General features: G+C 41.9%; 3 protein-coding genes across 4 annotated transcripts; 1 reads left to right on the top strand and 2 right to left on the bottom strand.

Annotated features, from left to right (window-relative positions):
* Positions 1-514: 514 nt before the first annotated feature.
* arfgap2 (ADP-ribosylation factor GTPase activating protein 2) lies at positions 515-11,950 on the bottom strand. 2 transcript variants are annotated; one of them, XM_048972153.1, is made up of 17 exons: positions 11,796-11,950; positions 10,489-10,607; positions 10,315-10,387; positions 9,376-9,507; positions 9,113-9,193; positions 8,156-8,264; positions 7,951-8,007; positions 7,561-7,605; positions 5,505-5,557; positions 5,063-5,199; positions 4,663-4,794; positions 4,422-4,550; positions 4,115-4,264; positions 3,101-3,227; positions 2,630-2,717; positions 2,428-2,549; positions 515-2,285 (listed from the first exon to the last, which is right to left on the bottom strand). In XM_048972153.1, the coding sequence occupies exons 1-17, from the start codon at positions 11,865-11,867 to the stop codon at positions 2,265-2,267; spliced, it is 1,647 nt and encodes a 548-aa protein (XP_048828110.1). In that variant the 5' UTR covers positions 11,868-11,950; the 3' UTR covers positions 515-2,264. The 2 variants fall into 2 exon arrangements, with proteins under 2 accessions (XP_048828110.1, XP_048828111.1); XM_048972154.1 differs by lacking the exon at positions 7,561-7,605.
* An 884-nt stretch (positions 11,951-12,834) lies between these two features.
* LOC125705864 (hatching enzyme 1.2-like) lies at positions 12,835-15,870 on the bottom strand. Its single transcript, XM_048972156.1, has 9 exons — positions 15,742-15,870; positions 15,394-15,430; positions 15,088-15,153; positions 14,660-14,812; positions 14,353-14,470; positions 13,978-14,156; positions 13,592-13,673; positions 13,306-13,430; positions 12,835-13,033 (listed from the first exon to the last, which is right to left on the bottom strand). The coding sequence occupies exons 1-9, from the start codon at positions 15,808-15,810 to the stop codon at positions 13,011-13,013; spliced, it is 852 nt and encodes a 283-aa protein (XP_048828113.1). The 5' UTR covers positions 15,811-15,870; the 3' UTR covers positions 12,835-13,010.
* Positions 15,871-17,832: 1,962 nt separating this feature from the next.
* On the top strand, positions 17,833-22,762 carry polr2c (RNA polymerase II subunit C). The gene is made up of 9 exons (XM_048973194.1): positions 17,833-18,052; positions 18,337-18,386; positions 18,488-18,556; positions 18,669-18,721; positions 18,902-19,030; positions 19,482-19,533; positions 19,670-19,838; positions 21,244-21,318; positions 22,069-22,762. The coding sequence occupies exons 1-9, from the start codon at positions 17,967-17,969 to the stop codon at positions 22,211-22,213; spliced, it is 828 nt and encodes a 275-aa protein (XP_048829151.1). The 5' UTR covers positions 17,833-17,966; the 3' UTR covers positions 22,214-22,762.

Below are 22,762 nucleotides of genomic sequence, written 5' to 3'. Positions count from 1 at the left end.
AAAACCTGCGCTTATTTGAGCATTGTAAAAGTAAATGTGTCTGAGTTTACTGACCAAAGTGCGTTTAATGCCTCAGGGAGACGTACTCGCAGAAGCCGTTTCTGCCTTGGTCGGGTCGTACACACACTTGGATAATATCCGCGTTAGCACATTGAACGTGTTCCCAGCAACATATTCAAGTTCGGTATAACAGTTGACAGACTTGGTTTGATCCAACTGTCAAATTTCCATTGCTGGTGTAATTAATAGGAAAACCTAAATGTTTAAGGAAAACCTTAAAACATCAATTACAACTGACTGTAACCCGCATAAGTTATATCCAACTCACAGCCACAATTTGCATGCTTTCGGTGTTGAACATCTACTTGCAAATAAAGGTTCCACCGATCTCAGTAAATGTACACGCGTTTCATTGGGTGCAGAAAACACTATAATCTATGGCACTGTAGTGAAGTGGTGACCTATACAAATGTAATTTCTTTAACAAAGACATTAGTAAAACAACCCACCAGAATAATGTTTCAATTTTTATTGATAATTCATCTCATTTGCATACAAGTATCATGACTCATATTAACAACGGGCAGATAGGCAGGGCAATCAGGGGAATACCAGCACAGCCAAGACACACAAACCTGCCCCCATGGTGCTAGTTTATGCACCTGCTGTAACACCGGGGGAAACATTTGTCCTTAAAGTATAAATTCTTTTTGGGCGCATAAAACTCCTAATTTCTAAGTTTGTTCGAAACAGGAAGCATGGAATTTTTGTGCATGTGCTTTTAAACAAATGTTCAGTACCAAACAACCTAGAAGAAACGACTCGGTACCCCTCCTCAACTCCAATACTTCTGGGGGGCAAAAGGCTGTGTCAACACTTAAAATGTTCTCAAAACTATGCATGAGCAATGCGATTCGTTATTTCATTTTCCTAATTTGTTCAGTTCGCATACGATTCCCTGACTTAACGGCTGTACAGTCAGATGATTCCATGCCTTTGGAGTATGCTTATTTTCACGTTTCAAGATAATCAGAGAGTTTGTTCAGAAAAAAATATCAAAATAAATAGGGAGAGAGAGTTCTCAAGCAGTCCAGGATATGTTGGAGAAAACCTAGCACTTCTGGCCAGGACTGGTTATGTGTTAAGATGTGTTATGTGCTGACCTCTAGAGGTTACTGTAGGTATTTTTGCTTAGACATCCAAGTCTTGCACAGTAGTAGTCATGGACCAATCCAACAGTGAATACGGGGTTAAACAGGTAAGTGACACTGAGCCATTTACCACTGATTTCTATTTCTTGTGTATAATGTAACGCAGGATAAGCACCTGGCCTGTTTATATGAAAACATCCGGATTTTTATATTTGTTTCATCTTGAAGACATTTTATAAATGGACTCTTCAATTCTGCTCCACGTAGATGGCCTCAAGCTCTAAATGTTAGAGGGGAGAGTCGCTGGCAGGGATAAATGAAACTAGAGGAAGCATCATCACCATTAAAACGGTCTGCCTGACCTGCGTGTGAGAAAAAGCTTGCAAACATGCAAATAAATTTTACAGATTCATTCTAAGTGGCTTAAAAAAAAAGTCCAAACAGAAAAATTAACCAAAAATAAAAACATTTCATAAGCTGATGAGACTTAAACATGACTGATGAGACTGAAAACATTTCACAATATAAAAGGAGCTATTAAAAATTCAGATTTTTACAGTCTTATGACAAGGAATCAGGGGGAAATGCCTGAAATACTTAATCCACTATAATTTTTCAGTCTAGGCCTATTAGAATAAGACTGGGGACTCGTCTAGTGGCTATGGATATAATCCCTTTCATTCATTGAGGAATTGTCCACCTTTTAACAGTGATACTGTAGGCATAAATAAAAATATGTATACAGCTAAAATTGAAACAAATTTCTGGTTATAAATATAGGATATTAATGCAAGAATTATGAAAATGTAGATCAAATTAGAATCAATTAACTTAAAAGCACTAGGGCTCCGAAAATGACTTTCTACACCTAAAAGTGCCTTTCTGGGGGAAAAAAAAACAACTGAAATGTGTCCTATTGAAAATACTGTTTCAGTCTCTTTATGGTCTATAAAAGTGTTGGTAGGCGAACACAATAGAGTTAATGGTCGCACACCTGTCATGCCTTTCCTTTCGTGATTTCCATCACCACCTTGACACACATACCCAGGAGGAATACAGCCCATAAATTTGTCATCATTGCCAGTCTTGTCTGTCAGTGTTGTGTAGCAGTTTTCAGTATGAGCCATAGCGATCCTGAACAGGACATAAAAACACAAAACAACCCATACGACAGTTAAACGTAAAGCACACAGTAACCGGCGGCTTTAGCATCCCAAGAAAAGGCAGATTAGACTGTGAGTCATTTGCATCTACATTCAGACTGACCAACCATTACCTGGATTGTGTTCATCACCCCATTGGCCAGCACCGCCATCTTTCCCGCCACGGTCTTCACACCTTGCTTGAACTGTGCGATGTCTGGGCCTGACGGAAGCACGCTGTCAAAGCCGGACGAACCTACGGACGGATGCGAACATTAGAGTGTCGCTGCTCTGCTGCAGATGTGGGACATAGACACACACACGCTAAGTACGGACCTGAACGCTCTCTGCCATCCCCGAAGAGGTCTGCGGAGCTGATGGACGTGCTGCCTGACATGCTCTCCAGACGGGCCTTTGCTTCATACTGAAAAACACACATGCTGCTGTCACTAGGCCATTAATTACAAGGCCCACGGCAGCAGGTCTTCAAAGACTTCAGCACGGAGTGAAATTAGGAGCCGTTTCACCGGAAACACACAGTCCCTTCTAAAAACAGCACAAACTGCACTACATACGTCATTGTAAATAGCACAACAGCATGGAAAAAGGAAAATTTCACGCTAGCCATGCATTATGTCACACATAATGAGGGGGAGAATGTCAGCTTTGGAATGGCAATATCAAAGCTTAAAGATTGGGCTGCTTTTAAAGCAATATACATGGGTCTGTCACTAAAACAGGCAGTGATGTGGACAGTCACAGGGGGCTCTCTGAAGGCGTGACTCAGCTCGCTGCCCGATCGCTTACCTCAGCATTACTCTCCTTGCCAAAGAACATGTCGGACGAAATCGCTTTGGCGTTCGCAAATTTCTCCCGCGCCTCGCTGGACTCTGGCACAGCAGTGCTGGTCTCCAGCTTCCGTCGACTAGGCAACCTACAGGGCAGAGAGGTCAGGGTCATGTGACAAAAGAACAAACAAAAAGGGGAACCGAAAATCGAAAACATCCAGCATGGACTCCATTATAGTGCCAAATGGCAGCTATAATCAGCGGAAGAACCGACAATTCATTTCTGCTAACGGCAGCTTAAAAAAAACACAGGGTGCTGCGTTTATGAATGGGTTCACTGGCCACAGTAATGACAGCCTACTTCTTCCGGCATCTGTGGCCCATTCCCCACCGCCTCCATTGAAGCAACGCCACTGGCACGACAGATCAGTATATTCATTTGGTGGACGCTGAAATTACCAGTCTGAGTAAAAGACAATCAAAAGAGGTCAAGCACAAGGCTGCGCGCTGGGTGAGCTGTGCTTCTTCCTGTAAACAGTATGCTAACCTTCAGAGATGATTTGCAGGAATGGTATTTACCACCGCTATAAAAGATATACAGTGGGGTGGTGGTATTTATCAAACGCAGATGTTCTCTCTCTGTAGAGGACATTGGGGACTTAAGACTGAGCAGGGCAAGGCTGCATCAACGGGACAATGAATGCTGACAGCCCTGAGCTGCTCAGCCAGATGTTCTTATATATTTATAATCTGATTTGCAATTACGGTATTTATCACAAAAATATTCAGGAGTGCTTAATCACAACAATCAAAGAGAATTTTCAGAACTATCACACTGCTCTTACCATGATTATAAGCCATATCTGATATCTTATTTATTAAACCTAGATCCTCGACCATGTTGCAGGAATGAAAACATCAGCGAACGGGCAAAAACGAAAGTGGAATGGGGAAATCAGACCTAGTCACATTTCCATTAAAACATGATCCCGGAGTAAAGAGTCTGTTCTGTAGAATGTGATGGTGGACTGACCTCTCCCCAATGGGTTGGATACTGGAAATGGTCACTTCAGTGTCTTTGGTTTCCTCTTTCTCCAGGGTCCAGGAGGAAAAAGAAGAGCCACTGTCTGCGTCCCAGCGCGAAGCAAAGGTGTCTCCTGACATGAACGGGTTGTCCTTGTACCTACAAAAATCACACAAGACCTCTGGCATATCCCGGGACCATTTACAACTGCCAGAAAAATAGCAGTTCCCTGACACTTGAGGGCGACACCATTCACAGGCAGTACCACAGTCGAATTCTATTTGCTCATCGGTAAACGATTCCCTTCCTGACTTACTTTGGGGGCCCGGCGGTGAAGCCTGGCTCATCAAACATATCCAGCTTGGAGCAGGTAGAAGACTTAACTCCAACAGGAGTCTCCTGTTCGATCAGCTGCATCTCTGACATCACAGAATGGGACACAGCACTGCAACACAGAGATCAGAAGGTATCGTAAGGTATCACAGAAATGCCAGTGAGCCCTGGAATGCGACGACTGGGTACTGCCACTGCGGTCAGCGGCATGTTATGCAGCTCACCTCCTGTTCCCAAAGCCCATCCCCAGCCTCTCAGCTTGTTCCCTCTTCTTCCCCTCCAAGCTCTGAAGCTTCTTCTCCTCCATTTTCCTGTCAATCTGGAGCTCTTTATACGCCAGGCGCATGGAAGCCACACTGCACACAAAGATGCAGGACGTGTGTCACACACCACGTCACTACAGCAAAGTCTAATGCAAGTGCATTAACGTCAGACTAAAGCCAACCGGGTTCTCTTCCCTTAATCAACAGACTTATTATTGCTACTAAGAAATGTTGCCTTAATGCCATTCGTAGAAGTATGAATACAGGTAGAATGGACTGCTTCTGTTTGCATATCCCCCCAGGGATCTGAAGCTTTGACTTTCTGATCACAGGCACAGAGCACTAACCCACAGTCACTCACATGGACTCCTCGGCATGCTTCTTGGCCTCGGCGGCCTGCTCCTCCCTCAGTTTCTCAGCCACTTGGGCCTGCTTCTCCACCTCGGAGAAGCTCTTGCTGCTCACTTTCTGGGCTCCGAGGCCTTTCTTAGCACCAAGCTTAAGGGGGATAATAAATTTTAAAAAAAAAACAAGCACCTTTGAGACAGGATTCCCCATGCAATTCCCTCCAAACAGCACTCATACCTCATAGGCCTTTGCCGTTTCTAAGACAATTACTGTGATGTGTTCTTCCGGTTCTTATGAGGTTAACAGCATCCAGAGAAGCATCTAATTGCTTCAAGGTCTCATTCAGTCAAAGACTCATATGAGTAAGCAGGTAGACAGCTATATGACCTGCAACACTAAACTTTACAGCAAAGTAATTACATAATGAATGAGGTCACGTTACGTGACATCATTACCCCCTTTTTGGCCACTGCAGGCTTCTTCTTCCCAATAATTGATGACTTCACATCTGAAATACAAACAGAAGTAAAGGCATCAAAGCCCTGAAGGTACAGGTGACAGATGATGAAAAGTGACAGGAAAATGACACGTTGGAGCTCAGAGACTAAAGCTGCTCCAGAGCTCTGCTGTCGGTGCCAATATCTGGGGGCTTAAGTGACATCAGCCGCCCATAAGAAACCGCTGATGTTTCATGCTTACAGGATCAGCAAGTGGTCAGCTCCGCCTTTACAAAGACGCTGCTTCTGTGACCTAAAGGTCTCCTGAAATGCTACTGAATAAATGACTAAGTGAGTTTGTTACCTAGGTACAGTCATAGCCAGTCCTGCTACGACGCGTGACATCACTCTGCGAATCTATTCTAACGCTACTGACATATTAGTACCCAAGTCCACTACAACTCGGAATCGCTTTTGCTCAATTTTCAGTCTGAGAAATGCACTACATGAACGATAACGCAATTATAGTCTTAGTGAGTAAGACTACTTGCACGCAAAATCAGCTATCCAAGAGAACAATAGAGACGTCCAATTCATGCACAAATCACTCTTTCAAAGTGGTTCTTTTCAGTGAACTGGTTTTCATCGAATCTAAAAGAATCAAACTTTCTGCACATCCACACATTGTACAGGTCAATGTCTTAGATTCTGAAAATATTTGACGAATTATCATACAAAAACACACAGCAACCTTTTTCCATTCACTTACATTAACTTTGCGTAGTCTGTCTGTAGCCATGTTGCCTTCAGTGCCCATCCGAGTACCATAATATTTATGCTGTGTGTCTGCCCGGCCGCATGGCAGCTGTGAATCACTGCTCCCAACTCTCACTAATCGACACGTGAGCAAGGTCGGCACGGTCGGTTGGAGCGCTAGCTAGGCAATTTTCGTGAAACCCTTAGACCCATAGGAGAGGTTGACGATATAATTTATTCATGTATCACTTTTTTAAAATGCATATAAATACATCATTGGCCACTGCTATCACTATTTTTATTTAATTAATTTTGTTCGGTGCTAGTTGCTAAGTTTTGGAGTCACATACCCCTAGCCCACGTGTATTTTTGTACATAATTCTAGCATCCACATAATTTCATCAGGGATCTATAAAGTTTTCTGGATCGGAATATGAATGTGAAGTTTTTCAGGAACACATTAACTGCATTACAGCAGAACTGATTATATTAATCAATTATACTCTAATTGTCACTGAAACTTTACTAAACTTAGAGATGGATCACATCGGTTAACGTATCAGTATCAGTCAATGTTCGGTAAAAATCAAGACTTTGGCATCGGTCCGATGTGTCAATCTTGGTCGATATTGCTGGCCGATATTTAGACTTTAGTCAATATTCAAAGTGAGCGGCACTAGAGAAAAAGACAACTATTAACATAATGGAGGTGACCGCATTGGAGGATCAGTCATTTTCCACAATGGAGGACGAGGGATATCTTTGGCTCATTCGTCACTTAGAACCTGTGTCCCAAGTCAATGCTGCTTCGCTGATGCTTGCATTAAACTATGTGGTTGCTACACAGATACTAACAAGATCTTAACACCACAAACATAAATTGCACTACAAATTTGTGGAGCTCAGAGGTTAGCCATATTGACATAACAATATGATAATATAATACAAAAATATATCCTTACTGGCGTCGGCCAAAATTTCCACATCAGCGCACCAATACTCACATTGAATTTTTTTTTATAATCACAAAACAAATTCAGTTCTGTGAGCTTGGAAAGATTACAGCCATAGGCACATAATTAGCATATCGAGGCTGATGAAAACAGCTGTTGAGGCAGCAAGGCTACAGCGCAATCCTGACGTTAAGGGCACGTTTAGTAAAATCTACAGCGTGGTAAAGTCAGCGTGATCAGCTGGAGCAGTTGGTTAGCAACGAAATGAGTGCATCAAACTCCAGTAGAGAGTCAAATAAGCACAGGGAACTGCCCAGTGTACAGCCAACCACTGAGCCCACAAGCAGCTTTGCGGGTTGGATCACCTTCAGAAGGCTGCGGCTGATCGGACGACAAGCGCATCGAGTCCTCTACATGACAGAAAACACAGCTGTTACACTGCACTCACCCCGCTGGAGTCACGTGTTTATTACAGACACTAGCTCCATCATATAAAGGCTTAATGACAGCAGCTTTAATGGGGGGGGGGGGGCGGGCGGTGTTAAACATTTATTAATTTCCTCAAGAGCAGAAAATCCAGAAAGAGTCTTCGGTATCTGATGAATACTTAGCTAGTTTGTGTCTCTTAGGTTAGAGAATGGATAGAGGGGTCTTCCATATCAACAGCAGTATATACTACAATAGGTTAGGAAGATGGCGGTGATGGTATGACATAACTGAACGGGGGGAGATAATGCCCCATGGAACTAACTTACCAAGTACAGCTTTAGGAGACGTACTGAGGCCCTCAATGCTAGGGCCTTCTTCTTGATCTAAAAAAAAAATAATAATAATAATTTTAACCAATTAATCCTAATTTTCATTGGTTTTGTAAAACATGCATAGTCATAATGTGATTGACCAATGTACTTCTAACATTTGCATCAGGTGAAACACGCATGAAACCAGAAGCACACACACCAGCACTGATTTTAGCCGACTCCTTGGACGACACCTCCACCGCCTGTGGGGTGAGCGCTCCGTTTTGTTCCTGCAGGTTTTGGCCCTGCATGTCCCAACTGTTCACTGCCTGCAAAACACATTTTTTTTTTTTAAACATTTTCTTTATTTTTAGCAGATGCTTTTTACCCAAAGCAACATACGCAATTCTTTTTTGAGAAAGTATGGTTAGACAGTCCTTGGAGCAATTGGCCCAGTCGAGAGACCACTATGTAGAACTTGGGATTTGAACCGGCAACCTTCCAACCACCAAGCACAGCATCCAAATACGTTAAGCCATAAACTGCCCACATGAAGACTCTACAGACAGTTTCCAATCTTCATCCAGTGACATCAATATGTTTACTTAGCAGATGCTTTCATCCAAAGTAACATACAGTTGAGAGAAAATGGCCAGCTAGGCCTGGGAGCCACTGGGGTTGAGGGTCTAGCCTGACCACAGCAGTTGAACTGCAATCCTCCTGATCACTGGCACAATGTCTTAGGCACGGAGTCAGAAAACTTCCATGGGGTGAAGTTACACACATTTAGCTTATCATAGGGGCTTAAGAGCAGTGAGATTATCTTCCACAAAAGTGCCTTTTGACAAAGCAGATTTATTAGACTGTAGACAAGACACAGGAGCTACGATCGAGGTGTTCTTAATATTCTATAAACACGCACTTTAACATTATAAAATGTTTTCAATTTCTATCATTCAAAGGTTGCCATTGAGTATTAAACACTGCAACCTGCATAAAAACAGATTGTGCAGCGTAAGGGATGCTGTCCCATGGAAATGACCTGCTTTCTAACTGCCTACAGATTTCAGCCAGTATTACTGTGGATGAAGGTGCCACGTTTCCCCAGAGCTGCTGCAAACTACGCCCGACTAGGCAGAACCACAGCAAGTTCGAAAACTTGCTGGAACAGACTTACCTGACTATGTTCAGCAAAGAAATCGGGATCTTTCTTTTCGGAAGCAGCAGACTGTGCGTTCCCTGATGCTTCAATCCACAGCTGAAGACACAGTATAACAATTAATAGAAAAAAATTCATAACTACAAAAATATACCAGGCACACTATTTAATGTACAGGTAGGACAAGATGGAGAGAAACTCATGGGAACCTAACAACTGAAATATGCAATGCCTGGTGAAGGTCTGGTATCAGAGACGTCAGGAACCGATGGAGAACTCACATCAGTACCGTACTTGGCCAGGGCAGCATTGGCCAGCTGTCGGATCTTCTCGCGGTACATCTGAGCCGCTCTGCTGTTATACTTAGCGTTGGTGTCGCTGGTCGTGCAGCCATGTTGACGGAAAAAGGCCGTCTTTAACCGGAAAGAGAGACATACTGTTGACCATAGTACGCATACAATCGCTACTTTAAATTGCAATCAGCATTTGGAACATATATTGAAGCCCGACTGACATAACGATTTTAAATTGCTAGAAATTACAATAACCTACAATATAGGTGAAAAATCATTTTATGCGGCTAAAAATTACACACCAATAGGCGTAAACAGTGCTTTACTGACTAATGAGATATGATTAACTTCTCATACTTAAATAGCAGAAAATCACCAAGTCTTAAAATAATACAAACACAAAACAAGCCGCTTATAGTTTATAGTTAAACTTAAAAAAAGCAAACTCACAATGCTGAGCTCTCAAAAAATAGCTATTTAAAGGTGCATATTCTGTACTATTCATCTTGCAAATGAACGGTTCTCACATACGTACACAAAAGCAAAATTTCTCTCCATCCCAAAGTTTTTGTATGGTATTCTGGTGCAACATCACACAGGGAGCACTCAACTCACATAAAACCAACTTGTGTAAATTTGGACGCCCGCACGTATCTTGTAATACTGAAGGAGCCTGTAGGTAAATGTACACTATTTTCATACATTTGTGTGCTCTATAGTACAGATTATTAGTATATTTTGGCTTATGTGTTTTTAGTATGGGAAGGTAAATCTGACTTGCATAAAATTTGACTTGCGTAAGGGTTTGAGGAACAGATTACTGACTTCAGTCCAGAACTGTATTCAGGATACATGGAGCAGAACTACAGATACTACAGATAACGCACTGGGCAAACTGCCAGCCCAGTGGCTCCAAACTGCACTCACCGCACTGGCATTTCCTCCAACCTGCATGCATCTCAGCTGAAACCAATTCCAGTTGGAATCCAGTTCTGTAGATCTGGGAACACAGCGAGCGACCGGTCAACCACTGTTACCAGTAAGGCACAGAGACGCAAAATGCCTGCGGACAACAAGCCGTCTGGGAAGCAAAGTGAGTACCTGACAAAGCTAAGGTGCACTCCCAGGGAGCGGTGGCTGCCAGAGCAGTCGATACAGAGGAAAACGCCATATGGTATACTCGCCCAGCTAGGATTTTTAGCAGCACAATCAAAGCAGGCCTAGGATGTCATGAAAAAGAAACATATTTATGCACGTGAAAATAAAGCGTTTGCAAAATACTTAAGTAAAAGATCTGTGATCCATCTTTCCCTTTATATTTGGCACTTCAGATATTTATCAGATATTTTCAGATCATATTTACGGATGCACACATCAGATATAAAATACAGATAGAGACGACTAACAAAATTTAATTGCACATAATATTCGATACTGTAAAATGTCAGACTGGCAAGATAGCTTTATTTGAAAACACAATCTTTTCAGTACAACGGGAGATTTGTGTCAAAGATCAGCCGCGTTAATAACGTTAGATGGGCTTCAGATATATCTAGTGAGGCGACATCGAAAGTTGTGAGCGAGCCTGGCAATCAGAAATAAGATTATGCTGAAATGCGACGAAACGACGCTGGTAGTGACATGTTAAAATCGGTTATAGGCGGAGTATTAATCGGCTGGCCTGAAAGGTAAGCAGCAGTGTGTTGCGTAAGCAAGTCTCACAATGAAAACCGATCCTAGCTCAGGTGTCGCTTGGACCTCTATTTAAGCCGGCTAATCATAAATGAACACATCGATTTCTTTCTAATCGACAATACGCCCCGTGTATAAACTTCTACGAAACGGAAAACGGTAACACGTCTTAGAGCAGGTTACAAAAAAAACAAGCGATGGCGGACGTGACCCGGTCAGGGATCCAGCTGCGAGGCTCGGCAGCTCACTGACCGCACGATCAAAGCACTAAAACACCCCCTTTAACCGTTAGGGACCACTTGGGTTTTTCGATGATAAATCAAATGTGTCTGGGCAACGGCACGACATGGCTTATACGAAGCGGGCCACGAAACGCTTCTTTCATCAATGATGGTGACGATAACACGGTGGCTGCGTTTCTGCCGGTTAAGACCAAACACAGGCAAGTCCGCCGGACTAGGTGAGTAAGGCTAGAGGTTTACGGGAAGTCGCGGGAGAGCAGACGTGGCTTCGGCTCCGACAGAAACGCGTAGCTGGGTGGGTGGCTAAACCGCTAGCCGGCTAACAGGCTAGCGCTCGCTCCGGCACCAGCTGCCGGCTTACGGAGATGATAAGTCCCGGAAAATACGCCAAACCCAAACTCTTTACTATTCAGACAATATTCCATGCGGGCCAACTGTCACCATTCCTCGTACTTAACTTCTTATATCTTTTACCTTGTTTGTAGGGATGGACCTCAGCCTTTTAAAAATGGTCAGAATCTCAGTCTTGTTCGGCTCTGACGCCATCTTGCCAGCTTTCAGCGATACTAGGAACTACAGCTCCTCGTTTGGCACAAATAGCACCGCTCGCTAGCGATCGCGTTTCAGGGATACGCCTCTCTGCTGTATTTGAACTTATCCATCTGAGTTTTGACTTAAAAACCTGTTTGTTTTGTAGTAAAGCCCCTTTGTCATGGACGCTCCCTAGTGGACCTAAAGGCTTTGAGGTTGAACTCTTCTCTAATCGTATGCAATGACACTTTTTTGATCCATCATGGGGGAAACTCTCTTTTCAACTCCCCCATCTCACTCTCCATGACATGCATGTAGGTGAGAGCAAGCCCGGCAGCGAAAGGCAGCCACACCCACGGTACTGTGGGGTTAATGGCCCACGGACCTGATTATTCAGCCAAAGCCATGCTCAAACTGGCAACCTTCCAATCGCAGGTACAGGGGCTTTGCCCGGTGAGCCACATGCCGTCTCCAATTGGTCATATTTAATTGAAACCATAATACGATGACCAACAGCTGTATGAAAACTGAAAAGAAAAATCGAAAAACTCAAGCCACTTATCATGTTCAGGTGGGTAGGGAGCCATAAAACTAATAAGATCGAGCCATTTTCTGAGACCATTTGTCAAATTCAGGGTCATGGGGTACAGAGCCTATGCCAGCAGCTACATGAGTATGAGTACAAGGCACAGAATAACCAAGGATGGGACACCAACCCATGACAGGGCACACTCACACACACCATTCACTCACATGGGCAATTTGATAACTCCATCAGATTCAGTATGTTTTTGGACTGGGGGGGAAACCAGAGCACATGGAGGAAACCCCCTGACGACATGGGGAGAAGATGCAAACTCCACACACATGGAATCCCAGCAGAGACTCAGACTCAGGTCCTACAGGTGTGAAAGGACAGTGCTAACGACTGTACCACCATGCCACCCCAAATTAATTAAATTAAAAAATAGGAAAAATGTACTTGCTGTTAATAGTACTTTATTAAGTATTTATGGAAATGAATGTACAGCACATCCGCATATGTGTATTTTTATTTTTTGTATAAATGCATTTTAAGGTAGTTAAATTGAAGATTCGTCTGCGATTCATTCTTCGACTTTGTAGGTTTCATTCTCTCCAGTTTTGATAGTACTGCAATCATGGTTTTTTCATAAACCGTTCTGTTGAGGAAAAAGAATACATTCACTTTAACACAACAAGTTATCCATCCATCCATTTTCCATACCCCCTTGTCCTATGCAGGGTTGTGGGGGTCCAGAGTCTATGGGGCGCTGACCCATCACAGACTATAAATTATTTACATCTTAATTCATGTGTCCATGGGCACCTTTAATCCCCTGCATCTGGCCTTTTTCTTGTATTAAAATTAAAATATTTCAGCAGGAAACCTTAAACACACTTTTCTTAGCATGCTAAGGAAGGCCGTACTTACTGCATTTGTAGAGTCTGTTGATTCTGTCAATGTCATTTTGACTCATTTGGGTAGCTCTCCCGATTGATACGTTGCCGTCCGGAATCGGGCGGATGGTTTCCTGATTATTTCTGGAGAAGGCAAACCTGGGACCACGAACATCGTTAGATTACTTCATCCAGTTTATTATTAGATATTTTCATGTGTTTTATATGAATACATTCTAGATATTCTCCGATTGTTGCTCAATGATAAAAGTCCTCTATTTATCTGAGCTTGGTTCAACACTGAGAAAGAATTTACTTACTTCCCATACTGCATGATAGAATTATAATCATACGGAGTCTTCAGATTGTTGGTTTTAACCCTATTGAAATTATGTTCCTGTCCTAGCATTTAGAAAAAGACAGAAAAAGAAATAAGGGCAAAAGGATTATGCTGTAGTGAAGTATTTTCTAATACATGTAATGTGAACATGTACAACAAGGGGCATAGGAGGGGTGTGGAGGAGTGGGGCAAAGGTGGCATTTTATCAGGGGGGCTGGACGTTCATCTGTAACAAACTGCTAGTTCAAAACATCCCATTAAAGCAAATTCATGTAGTGTATCAGCTTAATGATGAGGCTGAATTTTGTGCCAGACATTATTCTTGTTAAATAATGGTTCAAAGGGAAGGAAATTGAGGAAACACACCGCGGATGATGTTCTCGTACAAGATGCGGACGTGTCTGTCGCGATCGCTGCGATTCTGCTCGTGGTGGAAACCCAGCGCGTGAATCAGTTCGTGCTGCACAATTCCGAAGAAGACGCAACCCGATCGACTTAAGGAGACGTCCTGTGGGCCACCACGCCGCCCAATAAACGAGTAACAGCTGGGCCACAAGCAGAATAGAAAAAATGCAAAGCGTTATGTATTTTTTACTTCCAAATGGCTTGGATTTATACATGAAAATTAAGTCAACATATTGATAAATATACAAAATATACATAATGTTTGGGTGCATATATTCCCGGTTCAGAATGAATTGTAAATTAAAAATGATAAGCTTGTCAAATTCATGCACATACCCGTTAAGGGACCGGATATTCAGGTAGTCTCTCTCTCTCTTCTGTTGTTGGAAGCGGATACAAGTGGAGGTAGAAAAGGACTGCAGTGCTTGCAGAATGACACCTCTTTCTCGAGATGCTAAGAGAAACCTACAATCAATACTGTGTACGCACATAGGATTTAAGAGAAACAGAAACCAAATGCTCACAGCAAGTACAACTGGGATGTAATGGGGAATTAGCTCAGTCAGGGGATGGATATGCGACAGAAATGAACCTACAATGCTAATTTTTACAGGCAGACATAGAAATGACATGGGTCACATACAATACTGATTGGAGATGGTGTAGGGGATGTAAACGTTCCCGTCAGATTTCTTTTGCCATTTGCAGCCACGACTCGTGCAAGGATCAGCATTTTGAAAGCCAGTGGGGATGGAGATGTCCCCAAACTTCACGATGGGTTCATCCAGGCCTTGTCCTTAAAAACACAACATTCAGAGGTAATCACTGCATGTAAACTTTGCAGGAAATGGTGTAGAATATGTCTATTACCTCATTGTAAATATGCATGTAAGACATGGTATATGGAAAAGATTTTTGTTAATCAAGTAATGCTGGATTCGTATTTCACATTCCACTGATAATTTAGCTTTTTTTTCCCTGACTTTTTGGTTGTGACTTTGGGTAATCAAATCTAATCTAAAATAATTTTACAGAGAGAATAACAGTTTAAATATATTTTTTAAATCATACCAAGGTTCTTGTTTGCTTTTTCAATCAACGTTGAGAGAGTAAATTCATCATCCTGTGAAATGTTCACTGTTGAAGAAAGTCATTGTAATTAATATTACCAGGTTGGTAAATAAATCAGTAATAAACAATCACATTAGCTACTTGTTGAATTTCCAGCAATTCTTACAAATTACTCAGTTAATTTAACACCTAATTCACACGACTTTGACTGAATAATTGAATAGGCCATAAAGGATTATCAAAAATTAATAGTACATGGAATATTGACTTTTACTGAATGAGGTGAGAAAAATTTGATCAACTTACCGTGTTTTGCATGCCTAATTTCCTCATATGGAACTTTCTGTATGTAAAGATATAGGAATAACAACAGTTAAATATCAAAGACAGGCGTAGCAATAACTAGACAACTGGCTGCAAAAAAGAATTTGATATATTTCAAAATGTGAAAAGCTTGTGAAATAATTTTGAAAAAAAGGTGAATTTCCTAGCCACCTCCAGACCATTTACTGGAAAAGTCATGTTGGGAGATATAATCTATAGTTTTCTCAGGTTGTGTTTAGTCTGGGAAGATACAATAACCCCCCATTTTTTAAGGAGCACAAAATGTCAACACAAATAAGAAGATACAGGGATAAACATATTTGGTCTTACTTTAATCACGTAGCAGTTCACTACAACAAGTGCTGAAAATAGCAAGGTGACTCCAGCGGCCGACAGCATGGTGAATAAGCTCTGGACATCCAAATTGCAAAAAGTTAGGACAACCCAGGGTTTATATAGACTGACAGACACTGATTTCTTTACAAAAACAGAAGTGCTGAAAAGTTACAAAATTTCGTGGCAAAACCTTTAGCTGGAAACATCTAAGGTAAAATACCATGAAGATTTCCTGTTATGTCACATTTTCATGTGATAAATGACAAAATAGTTGTCAAGAGGGAAAGAGATCAGTATTAATATTTACAAATATGTATTTGCTAAAGATACAGAATACGATATAAAATAAAAGATATATAAAATACTATGTATTTGCTAATTTTTTTGCATAAATAAATAGGTAAAATGTGCATGGCTGATTTACTGATGTATGCGTGCATAACATTGTGAAACATGGCTGGCTATCAGTCCTTCGTGATCGTTTTGAAATATGCATGAAATACCAGTAACTTTCGCAATAGTTGGTTGGACTGCAGTGCATGTCTTAAGCATATATTAAGATGTCACATCAAATGTAGGAAACAGCTGTTAGTCAATACCAACGACAACTTAAGTGAAAAGTACAGCAACAATGAACTGCCGTCTAACGCACAGACAGAGGAAGGGGCTGAGAAAAGGGTTAAATGAACAAGCACATAAATACTTTTATTATATGACGATAAAATGAAGAGACACATCTCTTGACGAGCTTCACATAGACGGTTGTGAAACCCTAACCCCAAGAATAATTTCAAAGTATGTATCCGATTTCTATGGTAAACTATATTTCCCGAAATCCTTACATAAAACCCATAGATGAAGAATATAAAGGTATTTGTGATAAATTTCCATTCTCAAAACTAAAAAGTGGCTCAAACTGAATAAGCCCCATGGTAATGCTGGCCTTTATCTATATTACTTTCTGCGGAACCTATTTTTGGATGTACCACCTTCACTTATAAGGAGAAATGGTTATAAACTATTTCGACTTATTTGGAAGAATAAACCCCATTTTCTTAATTAAGATATTATTTGCCATCCACTGGAAGAAGGGGGCTGAAATGTTTGCTTTTCAAACATAATGATATATTTAAAATAAAATGAATACAGTTATTTAAAAAGTACATGGTATCCATCCATCACTGTAACCAATTAATCCTGAATGAGGCCTATCCTGGGGACAAGGGGCACAGGTGGAAACTGAGCCTGGACAGTTGCCAACACACCACAGGGCCAATTTAGACTCACTAGTCAACCTGCCCTGCACATTTTTGGACTGTTGGAGGGAACCCACGTGAACACGGAGAGAGCATGCAGGAAGGACTCAGGACCGGACCCAAGACCTTCTCATTGTGAGGTAGCAGTGCTAGCCACTGTGCCACTGTGCCGCCCAAACACATGGTATATATAATTGTAAATTTAATATTTCAAAAACTGGGGGGGGGGTTTGATGTTTGGAAAATCCCTTTGAAAATTTGAAACAAGTGCTTCTTATATGATTTGGATGATAATCAATAAATATGGTATAATTAATAAAACCAAGGAATTTACACTGTGAAAATCCTTGTTATGCACCGACTTACAATCTGTATAGATTGTAACAATTCTTCTGGGTTGATGTGAAGATGTATGTAAGAAAGTAGATGTCATATTTTAATTCTACTAGAAAATTCTACTAAAATTATCATTTGAAATAATCCTGATTATTGTATTTGGTCATTATTATATACATAAAATAAGTGTCCCAACTTTGAACATATTAAAACACATACACAGACCTAATTGCAAGTTATTTAGAAAAGTAAACATATGCAAGCAGTGAGAATCTGTGTTTGCACTGTTTGTCTTTCCACATAACATATATTTCTGATATGCACCCGTGGCAATATTTTCTCCTTTTTCTTAAGAGAATGAATACACTCCTGCTTATATTGTTTATGTTATGTTTGTTGCTATCGTTCCGATAAAATGACATAAAAAAATAAATGAAAGCACCGGAAGTGTTAAAAAAAATAAAAAGGGCAAAGCACGAAACAACGCGAGAAAATACGTGAACACAGAAAGGAACCGGAAAGGACAACAAAAACGTTTTGTCTAAAGTATATCGTGTTGTTTCTTGTGTTAATACATTAACTGTTTGATCATTATTATTGATATTTTCTTTTAACTGAGTCTTCGCCATGCCGTATGCTAATCAGCCGACAGTGAAAATAACAGAGCTGACGGACGAGAATGTGAAATTTGTCATAGAGAACACTGATTTAGCGTGAGTATGAAGCCGAGGTAGCTCAATGATAAGTGAGTAATGTTATGGTCCCGTGATGTGGTAGGTGCTTCCTGGCATAGGCTTTTGAATATTTGGATATTTCAGGATATTTCAGATCGTGGGTAGGTAACATTTGATTTTAAAAAGGTACATGAAGAGAAGTATAATATGTATGTATCTATGTGTATTTGTATGTCTGTGTGTGTGTGTGTGTGAGAGAGAGAGAGAGAGAGAGAGAGAGAGGGAGACTGAGACTGTTTTATCGTGTGATTTTTTTTTTTTAGGGTTGCAAATTCCATTCGCCGCGTCTTTATGTCTGAAGTGGCGACAATAGGTAATTCCTGTCTAAAATTTTACCACAAGTTCTTTTAGCCCTTTGAAACAAACGTGCTATTTAAGTTTTTGTTTTGCATTGACCATATCCACTTTTTGTAGCAATTGACTGGATTCAGATTGATGCCAATTCTTCAGTTCTGCATGATGAGTTTATTGCTCACAGAGTTGGTAAGTATCCACCTGCAGCTAGTATGTACCTGCTTGTTTTGTACTATACTTAACCTGCATACAGCTACTGATGTTGATTTATATTGCTCATAATGACGATTTGGCTTTTTAGGTCTAATCCCCCTCACAAGTGATGACATTGTAGATAAAATGCAGTATTCCCGAGTAAGTACCTACACATATGTCTTTAGGGAACTTCCAAGAAATCCTAGCTTGTTGAACACCGAATAAAGCTTTTAATTCCTAATGAAAAATCTGTTGTGCTTCATCACACATCCCTTCTGCTCTAATTGCCTGTGCCCCCCCCCCCCCCCCCCTCCCCCCGCCCCCCCCCCCCCCCCACAGGACTGCACATGTGACGATTTCTGTCCCGAATGCTCAGTCGAGCTGACTCTGGACGTCCGATGCACAGAGGACCAGACTCGTCACGTCACCTCTCGGGACCTCCTGTCCAACAATCCCCGTGTCATTCCTGTGAGTATAAAGCCACGGGCTCCCAGCACACTTGTACTCATGTATTCTCAGGCATGTGCTCACACAAAACTACTTCAGCACTTTCTCTAACTCATGTTGACATCAGGAGTCCGGCCTACAGGTAAGAGAGAATGGAATAGAACAAAACAAAAATGTCTTTATTGTCATTTTAGATATACTACGAGCACATTGCTTTCCCGTCAATGCTATAAACATAAGAAATAAAAATAGCAAATAAATACAATATAGATATACAGGTGATTAGTAAACCTTGTGCTGTAGTACAAGCATTTATTCTTTTTAACAACTTTTTTTTTAAATTACCAGCAGTTGTGGTTAAAAACTAACTGCAGTGTAAACAGTTGTTTTTTGGGGGGGGGGGGGAGCAGGTTGGGTGCAGATGGCAGATGGGGGTGTGGCGGTGGTGACGACTTTTGTGTCTTTTACAAAGGTGACCTCCAGAAGTCGGGACAATGACCCTAATGATTATGTGGAGCAGGATGGTAAAAATGCTTTTCTTATTCTTTCATCGCTTTCCTTCTCGGAGCCTCTCCCATCCCATTGGAAACAGTGTTTAAAATAGTCAGTTAATGGGTACTGCTCCACTGAAGTCGTCTTTGCGGCTCCTTTGCCTATTAGACATCCTCCTGGTGAAGCTGCGAAAGGGTCAGGAACTGCGTCTGAGAGCATATGCTAAGAAAGGCTTCGGCAAGGAGCACGCCAAGTGGAACCCAACCGCGGGGGTGTCCTTTGAGTATGACCCAGACAATGCACTGAGGCATACGGTGTACCCACGTCCAGAGGAATGGTATGGCCCCTTTACACCCACCAACTGTTTCTTCAGGAAACGTTACTGCGTGTTACAAAAATGTGCATTTCATTTTCTATTCCCTTTATGCTACTTTCTGTATAATTTCTGAATAGTTTAGAAATGAGCACTTTGGATGCATAATTTGTTTTTGCTAGACTTTTTAGGGCTTTATAACTGAAGACTTATAGAAATTTTGCTGTACTGTTCAACTTGCACTAAAATACAAACTTTACATGTCACTTGTGCCACCCGCATTGTGCTATACCAGATTTATTTAGTGGAGGGAATTTTGTGCAATACTGCTGGACAACCAAAATTCTTCCAGGGTGTGAAAGTTTGACTTGCCTTTAAAAAAATGGCATTGTTGTCGATTTACACATTATGAAGGTTATTGATCTTATTTAAATACAACATAGTGAGAGAGTATAATGATGATTTCACAGTTGTGTAGGTTCTTCTTACTAAGATATGGATCCATTCCTGTAAGTGTGGGTTTGGATCCTCAAATTGTGGTGTGCTGGGCGCTGAACTATACACTGCTGTTTAAAAGTATGGAATCATGAAGAAATATTTTTTGAAAGAAAATTACGTAGTCAAAGCTGTTTAAAAATAGTCTTGCAAAAATAATATTGCAGTGTCACATTGCAAGCAGCTTTCCTCAGTCTGCTAAAAACTTAGCAGTGAGGTTAGTGAGGTTTTTGCAGAACATCGGACAGTCTTCCCCAGCCTCAGTTACCAAACGCACTCATGAGGAAGCAGATGTACTGCGACGTTCCAGCCACATAAGCTGCGTGCCTGCAGTTTGTTGCCCAGTCCTTATGTAATCATGGTGATGTCCTAATTTCTAACCAGGGGAACTTTTCTCATTCCTTGAGCAGCTGAAAACGATTGTTTTGTTCAATGAAAAATGACTGTCTTTCAGTTTCTGAAGTAGCTAGGTGCTTCAAATCCAAAAAGAAATGACTTTTCTTCGAAACCCCTCGATCTGTTCAGGGTTGTTCTGTGTATGGGGTTGCCATGAAAACCGAAGTAGAGTAAAGACTGGATCTAATCAGGGCAAAGAGATGTGGAAGGCACATCAGATGCACAATCACTAAAGAGGGTCTTTAGTTTAAGAAACAGCTGCCTCATGGCTCTCCAGCTTGGAGCTTCATTCAACAAGCATTAATGTCTCACAGCTAGTATTTCAAATACAACTGATAAATAAAAATGTTGATATTAATCAATTTGATGATATCTTGTTGAATAAAATTTTCAATTTTCTTTTCAGAAATGTAGAACATTCTTTGTGGCATCTGTACTTTTGAACTGTAGGGTGACTGTACTGTCGCATTCGTTTGTTTAGAGGAAATCCCACCCACAGGGCAGTTCTTGGACTAAGTTGACTTTTCTGCTCTTTCAGGCCCAAGAGTGAGTATTCTGAGATTGAAGAGGATGAGATACAAGCCCCTTATGACCCCAATGGCAAGCCAGAGAGGTGGGTTACATCTGCCTGAAAGACCTTTCATGACTTAGTGTTTTGCAGCTACGTCGATGTTGATTTTCACATTTTCATCTGATATGCTGAGAATTGACTGTCTTTGTTGTGTGTATGCTCGTACCAAACGTTTTTTGAACAGATCAAACTGAACTAAGTTAACAGTAACAGGATATAATAATAATAATAATAGATACTTTATTGATCCCTGTGGGGAAATTGTATTTACGCCTGCCTCAACTTGCTCTTTGTAGAGTAAGCTGTGCGCGAAGGGCAGCCACCTGTAGCGGCGCCCAGAGAGCTGGGGGCTGAGGGCCTAGGGGCGCCCAGGGAGCTGGGGGCTGAGGGCCTAGGGGCGCCCAGGGAGCTGGGGGCTGAGGGCCTAGGGGCGCCCAGGGAGCTGGGGGCTGAGGGCCTAGGGGCGCCCAGGGAGCTGGGGGCTGAGGGCCTAGGGGCGCCCAGGGAGCTGGGGGCTGAGGGCCTAGGGGCGCCCAGGGAGCTGGGGGCTGAGGGCCTAGGGGCGCCCAGGGAGCTGGGGGCTGAGGGCCTAGGGGCGCCCAGGGAGCTATGGGTTGAGGGCCTCGGGACGCCCAGGGAGCTGGGGGCTGAGGGCCTAGGGGCGCCCAGGGAGCTGGGGGCTGAGGGCCTAGGGGCGCCCAGGGAATCCACTGCACGACACGCTGCCCTTTATATTGCTTCTTACACAGTTGCCTTGATGATGAATACCAATGCTATATTGATGTTCCACAGGTTCTACTACAATGTAGAGTCATGTGGCTCGTTACGGCCAGAAACCATTGTCTTGTCGGCACTGGCCGTGCTCAAGAAAAAGCTGAGTGACCTGCAGACCCAGCTGAGCCATGAGATCCAGAGTGACGTGCTCACCATCAACTGAGAGCTGGTTTTGATTCGATACATCTATGCCATAACATGCAACAGAGGACTGATCTAGCATGACTTCACCATCAGCCTAATTACCAGTGCAGTAGATGAAGACCAGGTCAACTAACATCGATCAAGTACAAATTGAGCTTCTGCTTCTCGCCATTTCTGCATCTGGACTCAATGTGACCCAAATCGGGATACCAGTGTTTCTGGTCCTGGATGGAGGAATGCGTGTGCAGCATCTTATACACAAGTTCTTAAACCCCACATTTGTAAATATTTCCCTAGTTAATCCAGTTAATGCTCTAATCAGGCTGAGATCAGTAGAGATTTAAAAACAGGACCTGGTATTGGGGAACACTGCTCTAATTTGAGTGTTAGACAAGATTTATATTCTCGTCTGACTTGTATCTCGCAGTCTGTTAACAGTGAAAGATGTAATCCTTATGAAGCACGGAGGACATCGATTCATTTCTCATGACCCTGCGCTGTTGATGAATAGTCTGTTAATTAAACTTTGTTTTCCTTTTGGGTATGAAATAAAGGCTGTGTTTTCTAA

The sequence above is a fragment of the Brienomyrus brachyistius genome, chromosome 13, assembly GCF_023856365.1.
Source record: "Brienomyrus brachyistius isolate T26 chromosome 13, BBRACH_0.4, whole genome shotgun sequence".
Classification (NCBI taxonomy): domain Eukaryota; kingdom Metazoa; phylum Chordata; class Actinopteri; order Osteoglossiformes; family Mormyridae; genus Brienomyrus; species Brienomyrus brachyistius.
Note: the sequence above shows the minus strand (reverse complement) of the source record. Positions and strands in the feature narration are given on the sequence as shown.